Here is a 20,741-nt window from a genome sequence, read left to right as displayed (position 1 = left end):
ACTGACTCACTTGCCTACAAACTGCCCAGGAACTTTGAAATGATGCTTTCATGAGTCCGACAGGCCATCCACCCAGTTCCTGCTGCCTGGACTGTTCTGCTTTGCTAAATTTATACTGCCTGATGATGTATCATATCTGGACCACATACCAACATTTTCTTTTAGCCTCTTCTTTATAATTGTGACTCCAAAGATATCAAGGATCCTTTTAAAAATGTTTTTCTATTAATTTGTCAAATATAACAAACCCATTTCAGTCATAATTCTAAAATGTTAGTAAGCTAATCTTTTCAATTACCAATGTAGCCCCCTCATAATCTGTGTAGATGTTCATAGCATCAATAATTTTCTAACATCACTTCTTTAGATATCATGGGATTTTTTTTCTGTATCTCATCTAACCCTTATTAAAAGCAATAACAAAAGTTTCAAATTCTAGGATAGATTTCTTCTTTCCTGCTCATAGTAATCCGGCTTCTATTAAACATGGTAATTCTTACAAAAGTTTGACCTAAGATTTTATTTAGATATTTACATTAATAATGAAAACCTCAAATATTTTTATGATGTCATTTTCTTATTGAAGAAGGATTTTCAAATAGGTATTGGAACTAATCAAAACTCATTTCCCTGAACTTCAAGACCCTCTATTAAGTGGTTTCTTTATATATATTAATTTAACTTCTCCATTTTAGTCACTCAATTTTCACAATTTATTACTTTTGTGCTATAAATCTTTGAACATAGGATTTTCAATGTAGGAGATACATAGTCATTTAAATGCGTAAAAAATCTAAATTAAGACATTAGTAAATTGCTTTATCTGGATCAAACTTTTACATCAGTCTAGGTACAAATCTATTAAAAGCATTATGTGGGGGGAAAAGTAAAATGAATCAGCCTATTAACAACTTATTTTGGACTTCAGGTTTACAACAGAAATATTTTTTTTTCCACTAGTTCTGTCTCTCATTAAAAATATACGTATAACTTGTTGAGAGACAAAGCTCGAATCTATCCTTATTATTTTTTAAGGTCTTAAATAGTAAGTCAGTTCAGAGATTAATTAGTTCTGTACTTATCAGTTAAAGAACAGTATAATAATTGTCAGTATAATATTTTTGTATTATGTCTAAGGTTTCCTCTTATGTATGTTGGGACATAATTAGATGTATCAGAAAAATTGCTTCACCACCTAATCTTGGAGTTGACTCTTGTACACAAAAGTGCTAAGTGACAGTTAAGGTTAGTTGATTATTCAGAGACTCAGTTTCAGCTTAAGGTCACCATCTACTGGGGTCATTAGGCCATGTGTCACCTTCTCAAAAGAAGTGGAACCTGAGGGGCTTTCCTGGTGGCTCAGTGGTAAAAAACCCACCTGCCAACATAGGAGACAGGAGTTTGATCCCAGTCTGAGAGGATCCCACATGCCACGGAACAGCTAAGCCTGTGCGCCACACCTATTAAGCCTGTGCTCTAGAGTCTGGGAGCTGCAACTACTGAGCCTACCTGGCACAACTACTGAAGTCCAGGTGCCCTTGAACCTGTGCTCCACAGCAAGAGAGAACACTGAAGTGAGAAGCCCCCGAACCACAGCTACAGAGTAGCCCCCACTTGCCACAACTGGAGAAAAGCCAGCAGCAAAGATCTAGCACAACCAAATTAATTAATTAATTAATCAAATTAAAAATAATATGTAAAAAAGAGAAGTTGCACTTGAGATAGCTTTTGAAATATGGGTAGATTCAAGGAAAGTATTTTAGTCAAGGCTTAGAAGCTGTGAAAAGAGGTGAAAACTAAACATAAGCAATCCACAGCAGAGGAAAAGACAGTGGGCTAGCCTAACAAATGGTATATATTGGGAAGTAGCAAGAATAAATGTGTTGTAAAGGTAAATTGAGCTGGATCACATATGACTTTAAAATAAATTTGGATTTCTCAGAAAGATAATTTCTTAAATATACTCCAGTAGCCATGTATGGGTGTGAGAGTTGGACTATAAAGAAAGCTGAGCGCCGAGGAACTGTTTTTGAACTGTGGTGTTGGAGAAGACTCTTGAGAGTCCCTTGGACTGCAAGGAGATGCAACCAGTCCATTCTAAAGGAGATGAGTCCTGAACATTCATTGGAAGAACTGATGCTGAAGCTGAAACTCCAATACTTTGTCCACTTGAGGCCAACTGACTCATTGGAGTCATTCTGATGCTTGGAAAGATCGAAGGCGGGAGAAGAGGACGACAGAGGATGAGATGGTTGGATGACATCACTGACTCAATGGACATGAGTTTGAGTAAGCTCTGGGAGTTGGTGATGGGCAGGGAGGCCTGGTGTGCTGCAGTCCATGGAGAAGCAAAGAGTCGGACACGACTGAACTTAGAACTTATATACAGTAAATATCCAGTGACTAAACGGGTGCATTTTCTCAATAAGTGTAAAGACATATAAAAATGCTAATAATGATGTTTGCTTGCCAACAGAGAAAATAATAACAGGTCAACAGAATTGATTAAAGCAACAGAACTATTGGTAGCATCAATAATAAGTTTCATTTTGTTGCTAGTGTGAAAGCCTACATTCACCACATTCATGATTTTAAAAACCCGCATCAAGAAAGAGCAATTATTCTGTCTTAAGGAAACTATGAAAAAAGAACATATCTTCTCAATTCTCTCAAATTTCTATGGGTATGTGTGTGTGCTAATTTGCTTCAGTTTTGTCTGGGATTCCCTGATAACTCAATTGGTAAAGAATCCACCTGCAATGCAGGAGATCTGGGTTTGATTCCTGAGTCAAGAAGATCTGCTAGAGAAGGGATAGGCTACCCACTACAATATTCTTGGGCTTCCCTTGTGGCTCAGCTGGAAAGGAATCTGCCTGCAATGCAAGAGACCTGGGTCCAACCCCTGGGTTGGGAAGATCCCCTGGGGAAGGGAAAGGCTACCCACTCCAGTATTCTGGCCTGGAGAAATCCATGTACTGTATAGTCCATGGGATCGCAAAGAGTCAGACATGACTGAGAGACTTTTACTTCATTTCACTTCACTTGTATGACTCTTTGTGATCCAATGGACTGTAGCCCTCCAGGCTCCTCTGTCCATGGGATTCTTCCAGCAAGAATACTGGAGTGGGTTGCCATGCCCTCCTCCAGGGGATCTTCCCAGCCAAGGCATCAAACCCACATCTCTTATGTCTCCTACATTGGCAGACCGATTCTTTACCACCAGTGCCATCTGGGAAGCCCTTCTATGATTATATCAAGTGTTATAACCAAGGATAAAATATTGTTCATAGAAATCGGTTAGCAGACTGCAAGAAGACTGAAAATTAAATGTTTAGTATTCAGAATGGCCCTTTATTATTTTACCTTTCTCTAAAAACTGCATTATCATCCAACTGATATCACTTTGGTAATGAACATTATCTATATATAATTAACGGCTTTCCTGATGGTTCAGATGGTAGAGTCTGCCTGAAATGCAGGAGATCCTGGTTCAATGAAACTAAACATAAGCAAGAAAGATAAATTCAAGTGTATAAGACATCATCCTCTACAGCCTAAGGTCTGCGAGCTAAGAGCGCTTTAGATTTATAGGAAGTGCTTTGTGATTGCCTTGAGGATCATACACAAACAAACCATGACCATATTTTATGACTTCATCCATAGGTAATATTTCACAATCTTTAGAAATACAATTAGTTTCTGGAAGTTTCTATAGACTAAATTTATCTGATATCTTGAGTTTTTAGATACACAATGAAATTTTACTAATAATCAGATGACAGGTACTGTAACTGTCTGAGCTTGATTTTGGTCACCTTAGAAAAGGACATATTAATTTCTATCTCAGTGACTTTGGTCAGATAAGGGCACAATGAAATGCAAATTTCTAAAAAATAAAAAAACAGATATACTGTAGTTTACCTAGTTTATGTAGTTTATATGGCAGAACCATTTAGTAGAAATAATATAGACTGAAAAACCTGCATTGTTTTCACTGCACCAGATTCTATGCCATAAAAATATTAATTCTTCAGTAGTTTGATCAAGAATCTCTATCTCAACGTGAGAAAAATGACTCAAATAATAATATGCTAATACATTTTTTGTCCATAGAGTGAGGTGGTGCTACAGACAAGGCTGTGTTTGAATTTGCTCTTAATTACTCCCAGCTCTATGCCACAGTCTAATTGTGAGAGTGACCAGGAAGGCTCCTATCACACACATAACCAATAGTTTTCAAACGAAACCCTCCAGCTTTCCTCAAACTGTCCTGTGCAGGAACAGAATAGCTCTATTCTCTAATTTAGAATAATATAGAAAAATCTCACCAGCCATCCAATACCCTTGCTCTGGAAAATTCAGGGACATTTTCAGGGAGAATGGATTTCTCCTCACATATTAATGTGTAATGAAATGTTATACTGCCGGAAAAGGAACATGAGGATAAAGTACTGGGAGAATGCAGAATTTTTCTATGGACAGTTCGAGATTTGCCACAAAATCATTTTTACCCCAACAATAATAGTCAAAGGAGAAATCAAATGCCCAAGATTAAAAGTATCACTTTTATATTGAAAGACAGCATTTCCTTATTGACTTATAAGTAACCAAATATGCTACTTCAGTCCCAATCAAGTTTCTGATATTCTTTGATTAATAGTACTGAGAAAGAACCAGAAACAACACCCAAAGGGACAAAAAAGAGGATTTTCTTCAAAGTGACACTTAGCCTGGGCACTTGTGAGTGTGAGTGTATGTGTGTGTAGGACATAAAAATAGTAAAAAATGCACAGTTATACACACTATATGATTATCTGCCTGTGGCATTGCTCCGGCCTTTGTCAAATTTCAGTATTCTGTTGTTTGGGGTTATGTCACTCAAAAAGTCATCAGTAATCCTTGAAAATTATATGAGTAGTGGTAAATAGCTATCTGTTTTTCTATTGAGAATAAGTGATATAGTTGAATTAGAGCTGAAAAATGTGTTAAGAATTATAAAGTTTTTCAATTCATATAGCCTATTAGATTAAAATTAGGAAAATCTTCTTTTCAGGATTTCAGAAAAGAAATCACTCAGAAAATCATTTGCATCACATGAACTTGCCTTAAGTTTATGATTTTAAAATTAAAATAAAAGTAGAATTTATACTAACTAAAAGACATAGTGAAGACTCAAAATGTAAAAAAAGAAAATAAAACAAAAAACAGAAAATTTAGCCATGATTCAAGAGGGATCACTTAATCTCTTTGTAACAATGTCCAAAGTGAGATATTTTATTATAATGGTCATAAAGTATTAGGATGGGTAGAAAAGCTGTTATTTTGAAGTAGTATTGAGGTTTCATCTTTGAAGGATAAAATGCCTAATAGCAGAAATTCAAAAAAGATGACATTATCTTAACAATCTCTAGTTAGTTTATTATTCTAAACTGTGCCCTATTATTTTTGTTTATATGTTTGCTAAATTCATTTGTTAACAGAATGAATTTTATTATATATGAACAAGATAGGCACAAGTGAGCATGTTGAATCAAGATAATAAAAAAAGGGAATTTTTCTCAGAATTACCTGCCCAAACTAGTAAAATATGTTTGGCTTTTTCTTTATCTGATAGCAATCACAGGATGAATTTGTTATACTGCAGTCAACTTGACCATAATTTAAAAGTACTCCCAGTAACACTGTTACCTAAAGTGATGTGATAATAGAGGGTAGCTTCCTGAGGCTAAGTTTAATACCACATTCCCTATAAAACTATTTTTGTTCATATCTATATTTACAAGTGTATGAACACTTCATATAGACAAGTGCTATGCTTACTTGTTATAGAGAAGACTTGGGCTTCTTCTCTGTCCTATATTTCAAGCACCATTGTCAAACCCATGGAGGGCAGGAGAATCCATCCAGTGATGGATTTTCATGACTGTATTCGTCTCGCTGCTACAAACTGCAACATGTGTGGAGTAAAGACAGCTGTTCTATGGGGTACTAGCTCCGACAGGCAAAGCCTAAGAGACCAAGTGATTAAGATCAAAGAAACTTTGGGGTATTTTAGTTTTATGCCCCTCAGAAGCATTTCAGGAGTGGGTAAGGAATGGTTAAGGTTTAATTCAAGGTTTTTGTTTAGTTTTTATGTTTACTTTATCTCAGACTTACTGCTTCTTAAATTTTTGAGTCATGTGGAATCTAAAATATTCAAAATGATATTTTATCAATACCACAGAGTTAGTGAAAGAAAAATAATGATGCTATTTATAAATGTTCTTACCTTCACATCTTTGACATTCATCCTTGTTCCTTCCTTCCCAACAAAGATATCGTCAATGTCCACAAGGATATACCTGTCCAAAGACAAGGCCAGCCTCTTCCCTGACAGGAAGGAGATGGCGTCTATGAAGATGAGCTTGTGCAGCCAAAAGTTTAAGTTGTTGCCAAAAAGAACTCGCTGAATTCCATCATGCAGACCCAGATCCTGAATCACCGTCGCATAGACTGGTTTGCCGGACAAGGATGAAAGGGATTTTTCTGTCTGTAATTCAGTTAAAAGCACAGGCTGGTAGGTTGAATGGTTATATTGGAAAATTGTCCAGTCTTCCCCAGGAAGAGGGCCTTTCTCAACCTTGGGGGCTTTGGTAATATGGAGCAAAGGAGACTGAGGGTTGATGAAACAGTCCTTTAGAGCAAGATTATTGAAAAGGTGTAATGGAAAACCTTTTAATTGTGTACTTGGTGAACTGTTTTCATTGGCTTTATGAAAACCAATTATACTAACACTGTATTCCACACAGTATTTTTCTAAGAGCTCTCGATTCCATGAGTCCATGCTGACATATTTCAGAATATTTTCATAAATAACTAAAATATATTTCCCTTTACCATTGTCTGTTAGAGGAGGTATATCTCCCTTGCCAGGGGCAATGACCATGTGGTGCTGAAATCGGCTGGACTCCAAGATAGCAATAATATCTTGACCAAGTTGAGAGTATTGGCTCTCCACAAACAGGAGGACAATAGGATTGGTTTTGGATGTATCAATAGGTTTAACTGTCTTCAGCTCCATTGACCGGTAAGGTAGGATTTTAACATCAGTACATCCTGCTTCTGCAGTAGTCTCAATAAGTGTCATTTCCTGTTTATAGCCAGAGTAGAGGAAATAGGCAGAGATGACAATACTCACCAAGCAAAAGGTAGCTAAGAGAACAATCAATGTTCGAAAACTTCTCCGAAGCTTCACAATAAGATTCATTTTTTTTTAAATGAGGCTTTGGAAGCTTTTTCCAAATTACTTTCCTAAAGTGCTATCATGAATAAAGTATGAGATGGTACAAATGCCATTTCCCAAATGTTCATGTAACCATTGCAAACCATGTAAAATGTGTGATGGGATCGCAAGCAAGTTAAAGCAGTAGAACAGTGGACCAGGAAAGAAAAAGTTGAAGAGATTCTGAATATGTCGAATACCAAAGATTGCTGTACAGTCCTTGAACCATTACCTGAAAAAAAGAAAAAATATAATGACGAACACAAAAATAGTATTCTAAGTATTTGTGTGTATACCTATGCTGATACATAAGAAATATACATATTAAAGATAATTTTAGTGTGTTGATATGCTAAAATATTAATAGCCTAAGGTTTACGGTCTAGATTTTACTACATAGATTGTAGTTCATTTTTCATGTTCTCAACAATATAAAACCCTATTTGATTTTGCCAAAATATCCATATATCAATATATAGAAACACAGATTAAGATCATTTTTCAAACTAGTCATCTCAAAAAAAAAAAAAGGTAAAAAGCTTTAGTGTATAATGATCATACCATGAAAATTGCTTCCATAAGACTGGTAAACACTATATACTTACAGAATTAGGAAATTAGGTATCTGCATGGGTTTAGAGCACTGGAGCATGCTCTTAAGTATGTACTTAGTTATATGGATTATAAGGTGAGAGAATGGCTTTGTCTCAAGTAAATGTGAGTTATGGGATTTTCCCTTTAGAAATATTATTTTCTGAAGTTACAGGGAGACACTTGGCCCTCTTCAGCAAAACAACCAAAATAAAGGATTTCTTCTCCATTATTAGAAGAAAAGTGACAGAGAAGCTATGGGACAAAGAACAAAATGGGAACAGGATCTTCAGAACTTTCTAATGAAATAGAGGCCAGACGCATCTTCCAGATGAGAAGAAAAATCTTGACATGCTTTTCTCAGAGCATATTCCTAAATTTGGCTGATATCTGTTATCAGAATTAAAATTATTATCTATCCATTATTAACTTCTTTTTTTGTTTTTTCTTTTTTTTTAATTGGAGGCTAATTATTTTACAATATTATATTGGTTGGTTTTGCCATACATTGACATGAATCCACCGCAGGTGTATATGAGTTCCCCTTTCTGAACCCCCCTCCCACCTCCCTACTCTCCTTATCCTCCCTCTGGGTCATCCCCACACACCAGCACTGAGCATCCTGTATCATGCATTGACCCTGAACTGGTGATTCATTTCACATATGATAATATACATATTTCAATGCCATTCTCCCAAATCATCCCACCCTCACCCTCTCCCACAGAGTCCCAAAGACTGTTCTATACATCTGTGTCTCTTTTGCTGTCTTGTATACAGGGTTATCATTTCCATCTTTCTAAATTCCATATATATGCGTTAGTATACTGAATTAGTGTTTTCCTTTCTGGCTTACTTCACTCTGTATAATAGGCTCCAGTTTCATCCACCTCATTAGAACTGATTCAAATGCATTTTTTTTAATGGCTGAGTAATACTCCATTGTGTGTATGTACCAAAGCTTTTTTATCCATTCGTCTGCAGATGGGTATCTACGTTGCTTCCATGTCCTCGCTATTATAAACAGTGCTGCGATGAACATTGGAGTACATGTGTCTCTTTCAATTCTGGATGGAGAAATATACCGTGTTCGTGGATTGGAAGAATAAATACTGTGAAAATGAGTATACTACCCAAAGTAATTTATACATTCAATACAATCCCTATCAAGCTACCAACGATATTTTTCACAGAGCTAGAAAAAATAATCTCACAATTTGTATGGAAATACAAAAAACCTCAAATAGCCAAAGCAATCCTGTGGAAGAAGAATGGAACTGGGGGAATCAATCTGCCAGACTTCAGGCTCTATTACAAAGCCACAGTCATCAAGACAGTATGGTACTGGCATAAAGACAGGAATATAGATCAATGGAACAAAATAGAAAGCCCAGAGATAAATCCACGCACCTGTGGACACCTTATCTTTGACAAAGGAGGCATTATTAACTTTTATCCAACAAATTACTTTCTATCATTCAAAAGAAAAATAATACATTAGTTCAGTTCAGTTCTGTTCAGTCGCTCAGTCGTGTCCGACTCTTTGCGACCCCATGAATCACAGCACGCCAGGCCTCCCTGTCCATCACCAACTCCCGGAGTTCACTCAAACTCATGTCCACAGAGTCAGTGATGCCATCCAGCCATCTCATTCTCCGTCGTCCCCTTCTCCTCCCGCCCCCAACCTTTCCCAGCATCAGTCTTTTCCAGTGAGTCAACTGGTCGCATGAGGTGGCCAAAGTATTGCAGTTTCAGCTTTAGGATCACCTAGAAAGCATTAAAAACAAAATTTTCCCCAAACTGCTTCACCACACTGGATATAATTTTCCACTATAATTTTTGTGTTTTTATTATGTTTTTAATCTGTGATACATATACTATAAGATATGTATTATTGATGTACTGTCAAAGGGAACAAATTAGCATGCTTTATAATATAAGCTGTATATTCCACCATTTTGTAAAATTTTTATGTTTATTTTTAAAAATTTTATTTGAAGAAACTGAATAATTATGCATTATTTATTATTAGATTACTAGATATTAGATTTTTAGAAGATTGTTAGATTAAATGATTATACATATGTGTATATCATTACTTCCATTTTATGTTTTTATGTTCTCAAATACATTTTCCCTATTTTGTAATTTAAATTAAAAAAATCAACAAATTGCCTCAGATTTTGGAAAATAAAATTTAAACAATCTTAAAAGCTAACAATTTAAAAATTTTAAATTTCTACCAAACATTTTTATTTTTCAGATTCCAAATATATAAATAGACATGATTTCTCCCCTTTGAAAGAGTGAACCAAATTTAAAAATCTTCCCACTGATTTCAAATTCACTTTAAAGGAAAATTAACACCATATGTCAGGGACTTACTAATACGCTGTCAGCAAATATAATTTTTAAGTGACTATATCAGTTCAGTTCAGTTCAGTTCAGTCGCTCAGTCGTGTCTGACTCTCCGCGACCCCATGAATCACAGCACGCCAGGCCTCCCTGTCCATCACCAACCCCTGGAGTTCACTCAAACTCACATCCACAGAGTCGGTGATACCATCCAGCCATCTCATTCTCGGTCGTCCCCTTCTCCTCCCGCCCCCAACCTTTCCCAGCATCAGAGTCTTTTCCAGTGAGTCAACTCGTCCCATGAGGTGGCCAAAGTATTGGAGTTTCAGCTTTAGCATCAATCCTTCCAATGAACACCCAGGATCGATCTCCCTTAGAATGGACTGGTTCCCCCAAAACCTTTTAATTGTTTTAAAGTTTTGCTTTCTTTGAACAAATTATATTTTACTGAAAAGAAATAAAATACAGTGATATTTTATTAGGTTTGATATAAAATATATAAAACAATTATGGTATGGTCTACCATATACCATATGTTTATTTGAAAATGTTCATAAATTTTAAAAATAAAAATCAAATTGTATAAAATAAACATTAAAAGAGATTTGAAATTAGGCAAAGAAAATTATCCAGTCTTTATCATATTTTTCCCAGACTTCTCCAAATTCAAGTATTTGATTAAAAAATCTACTTACAGAAATGGAATCTGTCGCACTCCCACCTCCACCTTGCATCACCTCACAGAAGTAGAAATCTAATCTATATACTTTGGTGGTTTGCTTAGTATTTTCAGAATACATTTAGTCAGGTATTTGAAAAGAAACAAAGTGTGTAACACCTTAATATTTGTTAAATCCTTATCTATTCTGACATCAAAAATGTCAGAATGAATTTATTTTTGAATATACAAAGGATGAGATGTCAGTTTTGCATATTAGAACAGCGCATTTTAATATGCAATAGTAAAAAAAAATAAAATATAAAAGCATATGGGACCAGAATCTTCCAACCAAAAGAATAAATAAAATTTAAATGTGACATTTATTTAACATTAATATGTTCAGAGTTAGAAGAATGATAGATGCATATTACCACCACTGTGTCTGTGTTTGACTCCGCACTTATGTGTGTCTATTTATCAAATGAGTTATATTTCTCATTCAATCCACTTGTTCTTTCTTCCACAGAAAAGATTCACCAGTGAAGGTAAGGAAGGCTGGACAGTAGAAGATGATATAACAAAGAAATTTACTCATGTTCTATGCCTGAGAAAAGAAATGGTATGGTATTGTTTGGGATGCCAAAAAAATAAAGTATATATATCTGGGGAGGGGAAAAAATCTCCACCCTAGCCCACTTGGTTCTTTTGGCTGGTCCAATTATTAAAATGGGGAGGGGGGAAAGCAGGAGAAAATAAAATTTACTTTCACATGTATGGAGGTCTCATAGATATAGAACCTAAGAAGTGAACAAAGCATGCAGCTTTTAGGCAAAGAACAATAAATTTGAGAAGAACTGACAAGACAAAGAAACGGTCTTGGGTACTATTTAGTGAATAATCTAAGCAGTTTACACAGCCTTCTCCACCCTGAATTTCCAAACACTGATAATAAGGATGTCTCCCTACCTCCTGGGGCAGGGAGAATACCTTTCACATGGGATTACTTCCTAATTTCTGGAGACAAAGGAGAGGTAGAATGTTCTTGCGTTGTTATTTCTTAAGTAACTTTATCCCAAATAATCAATATGCCCAGTTGTGTCCAACTCTTTGTGACACCATAGACTGTAGCCCACCAAGATTCTGTCCATGAAAATTTCCAGGTAGGAATACTGGAATGGGTTGACATTTCCTACTCCAGGGTTTGAACCCATGCCTCCTGTGTCTCCTGCATTGGCAGTCAGATTCTTAATCTGGGGCTTCCCTTGTGGCTCAAGAGGTAAAGAATCCATCCACAATGCCAGAGACCTGGGTTTGATCCTTGGGTCAGGAAGATCCCAGTATTCCTGCCTGGAGAATTCCAGGGACAAAGAAGGCTGGCAATTTACAATCCATGGGGTTATAAAGAATCAGACACCACTGAGCACCTAACACTTTCAATCAATATGCCACTTTGGCAAATTTGGGGATTGTCCACCCTAAGCTCCAGCAATATATATTGACCTCTCCCCCTAGGTTCTGGCACAGAACTAAATTCCTTGTAATTTCCTGGGTGATGCGAGTGTCTTTTGTTTGAGTGATGCAATACTAAGCAGGACCCTGTGGAGCTCTTGCGCACAAAAGCATTTGTGTATTTATTTGATTAGAAGAAATGGGCTTCATTCTGACTCCATGACTTTCCCTGAGTTCCAACGGGTAGGTTCAAGCAGTTGTTAATTAAGGAAGGGAGGGGATGCAAGACTGTGGAGAAAACAGTCAAGAGAAACAGTAGTGCAATCCTGGGGCAAGGCCCTGTTCTGCATCAGTGGATATACACAGCATTATCTTTAAACTCTTTTGCAGGTACTAAAAACCCACCAGATGGGAGAAGTTAAGGGTTAATGAAGTCATGCTGCAGATAAGCACGTGGACCCCAGACTGATTGGCGCCGTTAGATTGATGATGCTGTCTCCTATTTGCCTCACCACCAACCAATCAAAAGAATGTCCATGAGCTGATCACTCTCTGTGGAAACATTCTCACTCATTACAGTAAAACTTCTCACTACCCTCTCCAAGTGAGGACACACAGTTTTGAGGGCATTAGCCCACTGTACCACATACCCTTCTTCCTTTCCTGGCAAAGCAATAAAGAATACTTTTCCACTTCACCCAAAACTCTGTTTCTGAGATTTGATTTGGTGTCAGGATACAGAGGTTAGATTCAGCTTCACCCTCAGGACCATGCAGCCCTCACCTATGTATCGCTTCATCTAGCTCTTCAACTGTATCTTTTATTATATAATAAACGAGCAAAATTAAGTAGGTGTTTCCTTGAGTTCTCTCAGTTGTTCTAGCAAATAATCAGATGCAAAGTGGGGGCATCCCGGAAACCTCTGATATATAGCCAAGTAGGACAGAGGCAGGACTTGTAACTGGATCTGAATTGAGGAGTAGTCTTGTGGGACTGACTCCTACCTAAACTACGGGGTCTGTGCTAACTCCACTTAGAGTCCAGTTTGAATTGTAGGACACTAGTTAGTGTCCTGGGCTTCCAAGATGCAGCTAGGGCAAAGAACGCCCCTACCAATGCAGGAGACATAAGAGATGTGGGTTCCATCCCTGGGTTGGGAAGATCCCCTGTAGGAGGTCATGGAAACCTACTCCAGTATTCTTCCCTGGAGAATCTCTATGGACAGAGAAGCAAGGCAGGCTACAGTCCATAGGGTCACAAAGAATTGGACATGACTGAAGCGACTTGGGGATCACAAAAAACTGTGGAAAATTCTGAAAGAGATGAGAATACACCTGACCTGCCTCTTGAGAAACCTATATGCAGGTCAGGAAACAACAGTTAGAACTGGACATGGAACAACAGACTGGTTCCAAATAGAAAAAGGAGTACGTCAAGGTTGTATATTGTCACCCTGCTTATTTAACTTCTATGCAGAGTACATCATGAGGAACGCTGGGCTGGAAGAAGCACAAGCTGGAATCAAGATTGCTGGGAGAAATATCAATAACCTCAGATATGCAGATGACACCACCCTTATGGCAGAAAGTGAAGAGGAACTCAAAATCCTCTTGATGAAAGTGAAAGAGGAGAGTGAAAAAGTTGGCTTGAAGCTCAACATTCAGAAAAAGAAGATCACGGCATCTGGTCCCATCACTTTATAAGAAATAGATGGGGAAACAGTGGAAACCGTGTGAGACTTTATTTTTGGGGGTTCCAAAATCACTGCAGATGCTGAACGCAGCCATGAAATTAAAAGATGCTTACTCCTTGGAAGGAAAGTTATGACCAACTTAGAAAGCATATTAAAAAGCAGAGACATTACTTTGCCAACAAAGGTTCGTCTAGTCAGTTCAGTTCAGTTCAGTTCAGTCGCTCAGTCGTGTCCGACTCTCCACGACCCCATGAATCACAGCACGCCAGGCCTCCCTGTCCATCACCAACTCCCGGAGTACACTCAAACTCATGTCCACAGAGTCGGTGATGCCATCCAGCCATCTCATTCTCCGTCGTCCCCTTCTCCTCCCGCCCCCAACCTTTCCCAGCATCAGAGTCTTTTCCAGTGAGTCAACTCGTCGCATGAGGTGCAAGACTATGGTTTTTCCCGTGGTCATGTATGGATGTGAGAGTTGGACTGTGAAGAAAGCTGATCGCCGAAGAATTTTGAACTGTGGTGTTGGAGAAGACTCTTGAGAGTCCTTTGGAATGCAAGGAGATCCAACCAGTCCATTCTAAAGGAGATCAGTCCTGGGTGTTCATTGGAAGGACTGATGCTAAAGCTGAAACTCCAATACTTTGGCCACCTCATGTGAAGAGTTGACTCACTAGAAAAGACCCTGATAGTGGGAGGGATTGGGGGCAGGAGGAGAAGGGGATGACAGAGAATGAGATGGCTGGATGGCATCACCGACTCGATGGACATGAGTTTGAGTGAACTCAGGGAGTTGGTGATGGACAGGGAGGCCTGGCATGCTGTGATTCATGGGGTCGCAAAGAGTCGGACACAATTGAGCGACTGAACTGAACTGAACTGAAGCAACTTAGCACACACACACAGCTAGTGTCACACCCAAAGCACTGCTTGGGGTGGGGAAAAAACCCCACACACCCTGTATCAGAAGTGTTATAAGTATGATGGTAGTATGAGAGTAAAAGAAAAACACACAGGAGAAAAGTAGATTTTCTATATGCCTATCTGGTGTTATGACCCTTGAAAAAAGAAAAAGACAATGCAGAGTGCAACGTGGTAGGAACACCTGAGAGACACACATATGTTAAATGAATCATATAAAATTAATATTCGTTTAAGGATAATAGTGAGGCATTAAAATGCTTCTCCAAAATTCCAAAATTACATGGAGTGTTTTATGAAGGAGTCTAGGTGATAGGCTAAAAGTTTAATTTTGCCTTAATACAATGCATTGTGAAGGATGAATCTGAGGCCGGTTAGAAACAAGCAGGCTCACAGGGGCACTCTGCCTGCTTTCCCTTCTACCATGATGCTGGACTTTCCTTACAATAAGAATGGACACATGTGGATAACTGAGTAATTGCATCTGTGAAATACTATTTCCTTAAGCACCACACCAAGCAAGTTAAATAGGTTTTGATCCCAATTCTGCTAAATCTACCTTTTTCATTTCCTAATAAGTCTATTGTTCAAAATTTGGGGGGTTCAGGAGGGGGAACTCATGTACACCCGGGGCAAATTCATGTCAATGTATGGCAAAACCAACCAATATAATATGGTAAAGTAATTAGCCTCCAGTAAAAAATAGAAATTGGAAAGGGAGACCTTCTCATTATTTTGGCAACCACCTATCCCAAAATTCCAGCTGTGCGATCCCTTTGCATATTGGTGAGGGGAAAAACAGGGGGTGGTTTATAGGTGCTGCTTTCCTTGTTCTCGTTCTTTTCTTTCCTCCTGTTTTTTAAATTTCTAAACTTCCAAGTGTGACTTATCACATCAATAGTAGTGGAATATCTCCCAAATATCTACCAGAATTTCCCTCTCTTTTAAGATTGGATAGTATGAAGAATTTACTGTTTTGTGTATCTATTTTTAAATCACTGTTTGACTCATTTCCACATTGTGTTTATAGATTTTCTAAAATACAGTCTGCAAAATCCATTTACCAACAGGTCCTCAATTATCGTAAATTTTTACTAATCTCTGGTAGCTGCAGAGAAATCAGTAAACAAAGCAACTGCAGGTAATACTGCAGTCACTGAGAATTTTGGCAAGAAGGAAATTCAGAAGTAAGTTAGGGGCTTAGGATTAGCAATGATTATACATATGATTATTTCTTTCTTGAAGGTGATCTAATGAGATCTTCAAAGAGACTCAAAGTTCAGCTGAAATTGAAGAAAATATTTACTGGCATTTAATGAGAAGTTGCTCTCTGCCAGTCATTATTCTACATTCTTGGCATTCATCAGCCTGTTTAGCCATTTTTAGTCTATTTTTAAATGAAGAAACTGAGATTTAGAGGGTGTAAGAAAAAGACTGAGCTACATCATGAGTGATTTGTGATACTAGAGTTCCATTTTCTCACCATAGCACTTGTTGAGAAAAATCAAAATTAAGTTAGATGAAACCAAAACCTTAGCAGTTACCATAATGAAGTAATTTAAGATATCAACAAGTTTTATTTCAACTTTAAAAATTCATATATTCAAAGCTAAAAATATCTAACGCAAATGCAGAAAGCATCTAGAAGTGAATTATTAGTAGATCAGTTCAAAAGAAGCTGTATTGTAAGTTGTGATGACATAAGAATTGTAATAATTTGATCACTTTTGACTTTTCATGATATATGGAGGGGGAAACATATTTTATCAAATATCTCATTTCTACATGTTTCATGAGATTTTTGTTTGACCCTTTAAATTAAACAGCTTATATTTCACATACAGCGGTGTCTTTAATTAAAAACTGTGCTATGTAAACATTTAACAATTTATTCAAATATATTTATTAATTGCACTTTCACTCTCTAGGGGAGAATTCCAAAATTTGTAACCATATTCCAAGAGGGATACTTTTTCTTTTTTCAAAGTATAGGTCAGCACCACATAAAGAAAAATGAAATAGACCAGAATAGAAATATAGATACACTTCAGGAGTAAAGGTAAGTAATGCTTTAAGAAATGTTTGTTGTTAGGGGTGGGGGGTGTGTGTCTTGCATGTGAGGGGTGTGTGTGTGGATCCTGATGTAAGATTATTTTTTATTCTGAGTCAGGGTCAAAAGGTTTTGAGAAACACTACTAGAGAGGGCACAGCTAATTCAAATTATTTAACCTGATTTTATAAATAACACAGAGCTTTTAGCTGAAGATGAAAACAGTCTTTTATGATTCCAAGTGATTCCTAAAAGTATCCATTATTGACTTAACCAAACTTGATACTAGGAATTGATTGCTAACACATGCTTTGGTCACTTGGTATTCTTTTCAGCATCCAGGGCACAAAATGTTACGATACTATTTTTGGTAACAACCATAGCTTCATGCATAACTTTTCAGATGAACATACAAAGTGATGAGTAACTATTATATTTAATCAGAATCAAAGAAGCATGTATACTTTATCCTTTTCTACAATAAAGACATTTTCTACCCTTGTAAATAACCAGTTGACTACTACCTAACTTTCAGACATTTCATATATTCTTGAGTTCAGAGGTATAATATACACTTACTTTAATCTTCAAAGTGTGCATTTTTATCACTAAAAACTCCTAAAAGTGTAATTTCAAATGTAATAATACCATTACTGCCACTGTATTATGTTGTAACATCATATTATACTAGGTACATAGCTCTGAGCTATCAGTTACATTCACACTTCAAAAGCTTATGAAGGCAACTCAGTAAATAGAGAGCAAATGTTAGGTGATTTCTCACCATTTCCTAGATACATATATATATATAGTGCCTATTTACCATTTTCCTAGGTCTTGTTTTCTAAAGCAGAGAAAGAATACGATTTTTCAAAAAGAAAAATATATTTGTATTAAAATCAAATTGCAAATATATATGTATTTATCTTATTTATTAGAAAAACATGGGAACTTTGAAAAGAAGGAAAATACTAAGCGTATATTTACTTGGATTTGACACAGAAGATTTCTAGATATAGTAGCAGAAATGCTATTTGTGACCAAGTGGGGTGAGTAAGTAATCATTATGTAAAATTCTGTTTCATATTTATATTCAAAATTTCATGATTGATTTTTGCTTTTAATAGTATCTCCAGTATGGTCCAGGATTAAATAGAATTAAACAGTTCTGGCATGCCTGTATCTTTCCTAAAGGCTCTGAAAATCCAGACAACTCCCTTAGAAACTTGGGATGACTTTGGATAGATCTGTGGCATCTGTCTCATTTTTGTCTAGATTTGGGGGTCTCCAGGCAAGAATACTGTAGTGGGTTGCCATTACCTTCTCCAGGGTCTTCCCGATCTAAGGATCAAATCTGGATTTCCTGCAATGCAGGCACATTCTTTACAATCTCAGCCACCATGGAAGCCCTAATATTTATAATTGGACATTTAAAATAAAACTAGGACTACACAGGCAAAAAATCTGTTCAGTTTTGGATATGCTCCTGTTTTCTCTATAAGGTAAGAAAGAAAGGCATTCATTCAACATGCATTCAACACAAAAATCTATCAACTTTTTTCAAGAGCCTACTATTTTTTGGACTTCTCTGGTGGTCTAGAGGTTAAGAATTCACCTGCCAATGCACAGGATGTGGGTTCCATCTTGATCAGGAGAGATTCCACATGCTACAGGACAAGTAGGCCCTGGTGCCACCGCCACTGAGTTAGTGCTCTAAAGCCTGCAAGCGCCTCCTATTGAAGCCTAGAGCCTGTGCTCCACAAGAGAAGCCACTGCGATGAGAAGCCAACACACTGTATCTAGAGAGTAACCCTTGCTCTCTGCCACTAGAGAAAGGTGGTGCAAGACCCAGCACAGATGAAAGTAAATTAATTTAATTAAATAAAAAAGAAACTTAGGGCTAAGTGATCAATTAACTAAAACCAAAAAAGAATTATTTTATTAAGAACAGCCTATTTTTCAAGTAGTCCGGTATCTTCAAATTCAGCTCGATATCATCTCATCAATGAAAAAATAAACATACCTGCCTGACCTTTGTTTTCATCTGTTCTTAATTTTTTTTCTTTACTATTTTCCTTTCATTTCTAATAAGTCTTTATTATTATTTTTTTAACAGTGGATTTAAAACTTGCACTAATGGATTAAATGTAAAGAGTGTGGCCATTAATCAGCCAATCTAATGTAACAACATTTCCATTTCCTGTCTCCATTTTATTTTCTCTCCATATAAACAATTCTCTCCCATATAAATATGGGAGCTACAAAAGACTGAAGAAATGCAATGTCATGGTATCTTTATTTAGATATAATCTTAATTTTCTCTCAAAAGTAGGCTCCTTTTCTATAAATTGTTGTGATTATACAAGAAACATAATTTTTATTTTACCTTTTAACTTAAAATTATAGCTTCAGTTCAGTTCAGTTCAGTCGCTCAGTTGTGTCCGACTCTTTGCGACCCCATGAATCACAGCACGCCAGGCCTCCCTGTCTATTACCAACTCCCGGAGTTCACTCAAAACCACTGTGGATGCTGATTGCAGCCATGAAATAAAAAATTAAAAAAAATTATAGCTTAAGTTGTTATAATAAATGGGAAACATGGTTGAGAAATTCTTCTAATACACGTCTTTTTTTTTTTCAATTCCATTTCCTTAATTTATAATATTGTAATGGTTTCAGTAACTTTGAAAGCCAAGTAGACCCACCACCTAATTCCTCAATTTACGGTGTGCTTAGTCACTCAGTCCTGTCCGACTGTTTGTGACGCCATGAACTGTAGCCCGCCAGGCTTCTCTGTCCATGGGGATCTTCCCAAGCCAGGAATCGAATCCAGGTCTCCTGCATTGCGAGCCAATTCTTTATTGTCTGGGCCACCAGGGAAGCCCAAGAAAACTGGAGTGGTTAGCCTATCCCTTCTGCAGGGGATCTTCCCAACCCAGGAATTGAAACGGGGTCTCCTGCATTGTAGGCAGATTCTTTACCAGCTGAGCTACCAGGGAAGGCCCAATTTATGCTGCAAAGAAAATAGAAAGTCAGGGATACATTAACTAAACATCACTCAGGAAGCCAAACTAACTCCCATCAATGTTTCCCAAAGGTAAGAATCACTTTGCTTACTCGCTTCCTGGTTCTGTGGAAAATGTGTATCTCTTACAGAGTTACTATTTTTTTTTCCTTTTGCCCCTACCTATTTTCTAGAACTTCAACCTCTCTTTTCTGAGAATATAGTTAAAAACTGGGGATAATCATTTTAGTAATTCATTATAAACAGCATTTACATATATATATCTGTCTGGTAATTACAATATTTTAATATCTGAATGGCTTTAGTTGCCACCATTTGCTCGCTAATTTAAGTCTATCTGCCTGGCCTGTGTTTATTTGAAAGATTACAGATATAATTTTCTCCACAAATTTAGATCACTCTCATCTGCATATAATTTTCTATCACAGTTACCCTCCCACCCATCCCTAGCAACTGTCTTCATTTTTCTCTCCACCTTTAGAGCCAAACTTGCTGAAAGTTTTCTCTTGCAAAATTCTTTCATCTTGTAATTCCTGCTCTTTACATCTTGAATCATTTGCAGTACTGGAATGACCAATGTTGTCTTTCCTATTTTTAAGTTTGACCAGCTCTATTTCACGTTTAAAAGTTCAGTTTAGATAAAGCCATGTCAAGAAAACAAGTGTCCCTCCCATACCTTGCAAAAGTTAGTTTATATGAGCTTCAATTTAATTATGCATGAATTTCCATGAAGCACGG

At 37.0% G+C, this 20,741-nt stretch overlaps 1 protein-coding gene across 1 annotated transcript in view; it reads right to left on the bottom strand.

The window, feature by feature from the left end:
• Positions 1–7,246, bottom strand: part of LOC129561763 (N-heparan sulfate sulfotransferase 4) — a 287,072-nt gene extending 279,826 nt beyond the window's left edge. The window contains exon 1 of the mRNA XM_055434497.2: positions 6,269–7,246. Within this exon, the coding sequence (XP_055290472.1) occupies positions 6,269–7,246 (978 nt within the window). The remainder of the gene's footprint in view (positions 1–6,268) is intronic.
• Positions 7,247–20,741: the final 13,495 nt, after the last annotated feature.

This window comes from Moschus berezovskii, chromosome 5, assembly GCF_049115385.1.
Source record: "Moschus berezovskii isolate FMDL1 chromosome 5, NW_MosBer_1.0, whole genome shotgun sequence".
Classification (NCBI taxonomy): Eukaryota; Metazoa; Chordata; class Mammalia; order Artiodactyla; family Moschidae; genus Moschus; species Moschus berezovskii.
The sequence above is the reverse complement of the archived record's forward strand: the minus strand, read 5'-3'. Positions and strand labels throughout refer to the sequence as shown.